The sequence below is a fragment of the Sarcophilus harrisii genome, chromosome 4 (genome assembly GCF_902635505.1).
Source record: "Sarcophilus harrisii chromosome 4, mSarHar1.11, whole genome shotgun sequence".
Classification (NCBI taxonomy): domain Eukaryota; kingdom Metazoa; phylum Chordata; class Mammalia; order Dasyuromorphia; family Dasyuridae; genus Sarcophilus; species Sarcophilus harrisii.
This window is the reverse complement of record NC_045429.1, coordinates 251,382,963-251,390,454: the sequence shown is the minus strand read 5'-3', so window position 1 is coordinate 251,390,454 and position 7,492 is coordinate 251,382,963. Positions and strand designations below refer to the sequence as shown.

At 40.2% G+C, this 7,492-nt stretch overlaps 1 protein-coding gene across 4 annotated transcripts in view; it reads left to right on the top strand.

Annotated features, from left to right (window-relative positions):
- The first annotated feature begins 579 nt into the window (after window positions 1-579).
- PRIM2 (DNA primase subunit 2) overlaps window positions 580-7,492 on the top strand; it is a 342,100-nt gene continuing 335,187 nt past the window's right edge. Inside the window, exons 1-3 of one of the 4 annotated variants that reach the window (XM_031964687.1) lie at window positions 580-758; window positions 5,488-5,650; window positions 7,387-7,490. In XM_031964687.1, the coding sequence (XP_031820547.1) occupies window positions 5,497-5,650; window positions 7,387-7,490 (258 nt within the window). In that variant the 5' untranslated portion in view covers window positions 580-758; window positions 5,488-5,496. Of the gene's footprint in view, window positions 759-5,487; window positions 5,651-5,874; window positions 6,067-7,386; window positions 7,491-7,492 lie in introns of those variants that run through there. The other 3 variants (XM_031964688.1, XM_031964689.1, XM_031964690.1) reach the window with 3 other exon arrangements.

Here is a 7,492-nt window from a genome sequence, read left to right as displayed (position 1 = left end):
GAGGAAAAATTGGAGTAGTTGAGCCCGGCTTTTCTGGAGCTGGGTCTGAGCGACCTTGAACTTCAGGGGCGGGACGGGGCCAGCGCGCGGAGGAGCGCCGGGGGGCGGGGTCTCAGCCGGCGCGGAGGAGCGCGGGGGGCGGGGTCTCAGCCGGCGGGGAGGAGCGCCGGGGGGCGGGGTCTCAGCCGGCGCGGAGGAGCGCGGGGGGGCAGGGTCTCAGCCGGCGGGGAGGAGCGCGGGGGGGCGGGGTCTCAGTCGGTGGGGAGGAGCGCAGGGGGGGCGGGGTCTCAGCCGGCGCGGAGGAGCGCCGGGGGGCGGGGTCTCAGCCGGCGCGGAGGAGCGCGGGGCGGGTCCCAGCCGGCGGGGAGGGAGCGCCTGGGGGCGGGTCCATCCGGGCGGAGGAGCGCGGGGCGGGTCTCAGCCGGCGCGGAGGAGCGCGGGGGGGCAGGGTCTCAGCCGGCGGGGAGGAGCGCGGGGGGGCGGGGTCTCAGTCGGTGGGGAGGAGCGCAGGGGGGGCGGGGTCTCAGCCGGCGCGGAGGAGCGCCGGGGGGCGGGGTCTCAGCCGGCGCGGAGGAACCCCGGGGGCGGGGTTACGTCCGGCGCGAGTTATGACGACTTCCGCTTCCATCCGAAATCTCCCGCCTTACAGCAGGACTGACTCCTAGCCGTAGAGGGAAGAGATCCCGGCACTTTTAGGAGACTTGTGCGGGCGACAACTTCTGGTGCGGATCTGCGGACCCGTCTCCGCTTTCCAGCCTGTAAGTAGGACTTGTAGAGTCCCGGAGTTTGTGCCGGGTCCCTTTTTTCTCCTTGCGGTGACTTGAGCCGAAAAGCCGGGCTGGTACGGGGTGGTGGGGGGGAGACGTATCCGGGGGTGAGGTGTGGGGGAGGAGAGAGCGCTTGTTGTGCCCAGGGGTCTGGTGCGCGGTGAGGGGCATAATTAGTTTCCCAAAGGGAAGTTTGGGAAGATCGACGCCTGAAAGTTAGGCACTTGCCTTCCTCCGCCCCCTCTCCCTCCCGCTTCCCCTTTGGGGATGATTGGGAATAGGAGGGCTTCTGTCCGAGTAGGGGAAGGGCCTGAAAACGGATGAATTCGCGCCTAAAGCCGCGACATGCACAGTATTGCAGTGTTGGATCACAGGCTGAAAGTGCTTAATATGGCTTGAGACCATGCTCTCTCTGAAGGCCCCTTTTCTACACTTAGGCGCTGTGCGACTCTAAGCAAGGCACCACCTTTCCTAAATCACAATTTCCTTACGGAGCTAACAACAGCGGTATTATGACTATAATAAGAAATGATTGTATTTCTTTCTTGTTCGTTTCAGTCATGTCCGATTTTCTTGGCAGAGATAATGTAATGGCTTGCCATTTCCTCCCTCAGATCATTTTACAGATGAGGAAACTGAGGCAAACAGGGTTAAGTGACTTGCCTGGAGTCCCACAGCTACTAAGTGTCTAAGGCCACATTTGAACTCGAAAAGATTGGCCCGACACTCGCTATTCACTGGGCCGTTGCAGTGCGGACGTAGTGAGAAGTGATAGTGAGTGTTTATCACTTTATATACTGTTGTAGTATGAACATAGAAATAATTGTGTCTATCGATTTGTATTCTGTGTTTCATAATGTGAGAAATACTGAAAAATCGGGTTTCCCCAGAGTATTGCAAGCTTTGAGGTCATGTGGGATAATGGGTACCACTGACCAAGAGGTTTTCAAAATGTGAGAGGTTAAGGAAGGCTCCACATAAAAATTATATATATATATATATATATGGCTTCTTAATAGAAGCCTTGAGCAAACAAGGAATTGGGCAGCTAGGAAAAGTACAATCAAAAAGAGTTTTATGGTTTTGAGAAAACCACCGATTTAAGGTAATAGCTATTCAACCCAAACTAGTTGGGATTAATGACATGATTTAACCAAATCACTATTGCCCCTGCTTAATAGGCATATTGAATATTAAACAACACACCCTGTAGGAGGAGTTTCTGCCATTTTTGAACATGGGATGTATGATGAGGAAGGGGGAACATGTTTATACATATTTAGGGGGAAACATATAGTTGGCATATCAGAAAGATTGTAACCCTGAAGGGAATGGGCCAATGCAACTCTGATGGGAGGGACTGTGCCAAATAAGCAACTATAAAACTTCTCTCAATTCTCTGTTTGGCTGTTCCCTCTGTTTTTGACCAGAAATGGTAAGATTCTTCTTAATAAAATTTCCTGGATGTCTGATTTTCAGTGTCAAAAGTATATTTCTAACAATAATGTTCTTCTGCGATCTGTTTTATCATTGAATTTTACATATGTCATGTTTAATTGTTTAGAGTTTGCATTGCCCTTTTAAACATCCCCAGGTAACTGATTGCTTATCCCTATAAAATGTAAAATATAAAATGATTAAAACAACCTGTGTCTGTCCACTTAAACATTAGCAGAATAAATTAAAAATATCTATGACCGTGACCAAGCCATTTAACTTTTCAGTGGCCAGCCAGTCAGTGTAGGTGGACCATGATTTCCACTCCCATAGTTCTCCACATTAAGGAAAGCACAGGTCTGGATAAAAAGAAGAAAAAGAAGGAAAAAAATCACCTGTTTCATAAGTTATTGTAAGGTTATATGTAAAGCAATTTGTAAGACCTAAACGATGGTATAAATATTAAATATTAATACTTGGCACAGATTTTTTTTATATAAAATTGACTGGCCACTGCCGTCATCTTTTTTTCTCCTATCCCTGATAATTAACCCATTTTTATGTAGTTCAAGCTTATAGGACATTTTCCTTTCAACAACCTGTTAGGTAGCTACTATTACTACTACAAATAATAGCCAGCATTTATATAGGGCCCATTATATGCTAGGTGCTATACTAAGTAACTTACAGTTATTATTTCATTTAATCCCCATAACTACTCAGGGAAGTAGGTACAATTATTATCATTTTATATTTGAGGAAACTGAGGCAGAAAGATATTAAATGACTTGTCCAGGGTCACATAGTATCTGAAACTAGATTGGAATTCATTCCACGTGAGATGAAGAGGGCCTGAACTAAGATGGCAGATTCTGTGAGTAGTCAGAAGGGGATGGATAAGAAATATGATGTAGATTGATAAATGGCCAAAGGATATGAACAGACAATTTTCAGATGATGAAATTGAAGCTATTTCCACTCATATGAAAGAGTGTTCCCAATCACTATTGATCAGAAAAATGCAAATTAAGACAACTCTGAGATGCCACTACACACCTATCAGATTGGCTAAGATGATAGGAAAAAATAATGATTGTTGGCGGGGATGTGGGAAAACTGGGACACTGATGCATTGTTGGTGGAATTGTGAACAAATCCAACCATTCTGGAGAGCAATCTGGAATTATGTTCAAAAAGTTGTCAAACTGTGCATACTCTTTGATCCAGCAGCGTTACTACTGGGCTTATATCCCAAAGAAATACTAAAGAAGGGAAAGGGACCAGTATGTGCCAAAATGTTTGTGGCAACCCTTTTTGTAATGGCTAGAAACTGGAAAATGAATGGATGTCCATCAATTGGAGAATGGTTAGGTAAATTGTGGTATATGAATGTTGTGGAATATTATTATTCTGTAAGAAATGATCAGCAGGATGAATGCAGAGAGGCTTGGAGAGACTTACATGAACTGATGCTGAGTGAAATGAGAAGAACCAGGAGATCATTATATACTTCAACAATAATACTGTATGAGGATGTATTCTGATGGAAGTGGATTTCTTTGACAAAGAGAAGATCTAACTCAGTTCCAATTGATCAATGATGGACAGAAGCAGCTACACCCAGGGAAGGAACACTGGGAAATGAATTTATTACTTGCATTTTTGTTTTTCTTCCCAGGTTATTTTTACCTTCTGAATCCAATTCTTCCTGTGCAACAAGAGAATTGTTCGGTTCTGCACACATGTATTGTATCTAGGATATACGATAACATATTTAACATATATAAGACTGCTTGGCATCTAGGGGAGGGGGTGGAGGGAGGGAGGGGAAAAGTCGGAACAGAAGTGAGTGCAAGGGATAATGTTGTAAAAAATTACCCAGGCATATCTTCTGTCAATAAAAAGTTATAATAAAAAAAAAGTTTTCAAAAAAATATGGTATAGAGATGGCAACTGTCAATCATAGTATCATGAAACTTATGTGAAAACTGGGTTTAGCTGCACAAGCATTGTGTACCACAAGTAAGTTCAAGTAACTTTATCACTTAAGGCCTCAGTTTACTCTACAGTGATAGTAATTACTGGGGCAGGTAGGTGACACAATGGATAAAGTACTGGACTGGGAGTCAGGAAAACCCAAATTCAAATTTGCTCTTGACACTTTCTAGCTTTGTAACCCTGAACAAGTCACTTAATTTCTATATCCTTAATCCATTGGAGAGAAAATGGCAAACCACTCTAGTATCTTTGCCTAAAAAACCCCAAGTGGGGGATATGACTAAAAAGACTGAACAATAACATTGTAGACTCTGGCCCTAGAGTCAGCAAGAGCCGAGTTTAGACACTTAACTAGCTGTATGATGCTATTGGGTCACTTAACCCATCTGCCTCATTTTCCTCAACTCTGAAAGCTCTGTTAACCTTAACTGTTGGAGGAAAAAAATGGCAAAATACTCCAGTATCTTTGCCAAGAAAATCCCATGGACGTCACAAAGAGTAGATGAGACTGAGCAACAACAATATTTCAAAAAATATATATATACATCAAGATTCTTAGGATTTATGAATTTATTTTAAAAATACTTTGATAATTGAATTTCAATGTAATTGGTTTTCTTTGTAATCCAATTTTATTTTAAGAAAGAGGTCATTAGACTTCACTAGATTGCCAAAGAGGTTTATGTCACCAAAAGGGTTAAAAGTCTCTGATAAAATATCCTTGATAATTTAGAACATTCTCAATCTCTTCCTCACTATAAAGAATCAAAATTTGTGAGTTCTGGCTTTTGGGATCATATGTTTTACTTAGCTAGCAACTCCTATATATACTATTGATTTTAGTGTTATAGTTATTAGAGCCTCACCTTGAATCTGGAGGCTCTATAGATTGTCAGATGTTAGCTGTATTTAGAGCTATGTATTAGCAAGAAGCTTTGCATGATTTTTTTTTTTTTTTAAAAGACTGGATCTGTGTTTTTAATAGCAAAAGGAACTCCCAGTGAGGTGATTCCCTCTAGTTGTGCAGGTCAGCACCTGCCCTGCAATTTATCATCTTTGAAACTTGCTGCTACTCTGAGATATGAACTTACTTGCTTGAAGTCACACCACCAGAATATGTCTGAGGTAGAATTTGAAAATCTACCCCCAGTTTGAGACTAGTATTGTATTGCCTCTTAATATATATGTTAGTAAAATTTAGGAACTCCTTCAAGTGGACAAAGTTAAAAGCTATCTCTCTGTTTTCAACTAATCTTTTTTTTTTGTTGTTTGTTTGTTTCTTAAGGAAACAAAAATGCAGTTTTCTGGACTAAAGAGAAAGAAACTGAGTCTGATAGGAGATCACAGGGGTGCTTCCTATCCCCATAGTCTTCAGTTCTACTTGCAGCCTCCTTCTGAAAACATATCTTTGGCAGAGTTTGAAAATCTGGCTGTTGAAAGGCTTAAATGTGAGTGATATTTTACATTTGAACTGTTAGACTTGGAATGTTTAAGATAATTTTGGATCATTCATTTCTTTGCAATATAATTATATGATAATCCTGAATTGTAATTTAGCACAGGTATTGACTTGAAATAGGCTTTGAAATGGTTAGTACTGTTGAGAAGGATAAATGTCTTTCTTTCTTTTTGAATTTTAAGTAATATTTTCTTTTTTTTAATCACTTTGGAGACACAGTGCCAAATTGTATTCTAGAATGGGCAGATGAACTACTTCATTTTCCTGGCATAAACTAGACAAATCAGAAGAAAACAGAATTTCCCATAGTTACATGAAGTGATATCATTGGGATGAAGAAACACAGATACCAAGTCATCAAAATGATCATCATGAGGAGACTGCAACATCAGTGGCTGTTTGAAAGTAACTTATCCTGGAAAGACTTACATGAATTGATAAGAACAACATTATACACAGTAACAGCAATATCATAGTGATCAGTTGTGAATTACTAAGCTATCTGCAGCAATAGAATGATCCAAGTTACTGTGTATAATTCCCCCCCCCCCCCAATTGCATATAAAAGCAAATATTTCGTGTTTGTTTTTTTATTTTTGAATTACAAATTCTGTTTCTTCTCTCTCTCCTCCTGAAACTATAAGCACTTTGATATAGCTTATTCATGTGCAAGCACACAACACAAATTCCAATATTAATCATATTGTGAAAAACAAACATAATTCAACTATCTGTCCTGCCCTCCAACAAACCACTAAAAAATAAAATTAAAAAAAAAATTGCTTCGATCTGCATTTAGACTGTCAGTTCTCTGGAGGTGGATAGCATCTGTGTTGTATGCTCTCTGATCTAGAGTAATATTACTAGGTCTATACCTCCAAACAAATCAAAGAAAGAAAGAACAACATGTATATAATATGTACAAAGATTATTTTTATATGTGCAAAATATAGGTACAAATATATGTACAGATTAATTAGATAAGTACAAAAATTATTTATAATAGCTCTTTCTGGTGTGACAAAGAACTGGAAACTTAGGGGAATAGCTAAACAATTAGATGATAGCTGAATAAATTATGGTTTGTGAATATGATGATGAAGAGTATAGTTTCAGAGAAACTTATATGACGAGTGAAGTGAACAGAACCAGAAGAACAATTTATACAATAACAATATACAATGTTATTGTATAACTTTAGTTTGTAAGTTTAGTTAGTTTCTAACACCAGACTACTTTGATCAATTCAATAACCAATCAAAATTGTAGAGGATTCATGTTTTCTACCTCCTGACTGAGAAATGATGGACTCAAGGTGCAGGTTAAGAAATTTTTTGGATCTTGCCAATACAGAAAATTATTTTTGCTTGACTGTGCATATTTGTTAAAAGAGTTTTATTTGTCTTTTTTTTTTTCAATGTGGAGGTGAAAGGAAAGAAGGTGGATTTCCTTAATTGGAGAAAAAATATTGTACTGTCATGTCTGAACTCTAAACACTAAATATAGGACATGAAATGGATAGAGAGGTAAAGTGAATTTAACAGAATTTGAGGAGGCAGATGACCTGAAATCTGATCTGCTGCTTTTCCTATTAAATATATGTTATTAGGTCTAATGGGGCAAAGTAAAACAATTAAAGGATTTTTTTCTCCTCTTAATGTAGATTTTGAAAGCCCAAATTACTTGGTTAATTTCTCTTTAAATTTTTTTCTGTGATTTTTATAGTGCTCAAAATAGTTGAAAATCTTGGTGTGAGCTATGTGAAAGGTTCTGAACAATACCAGAGTAAGCTGGAGAATGAGATTCGAAAACTCAAATTTTCCTACAGAGT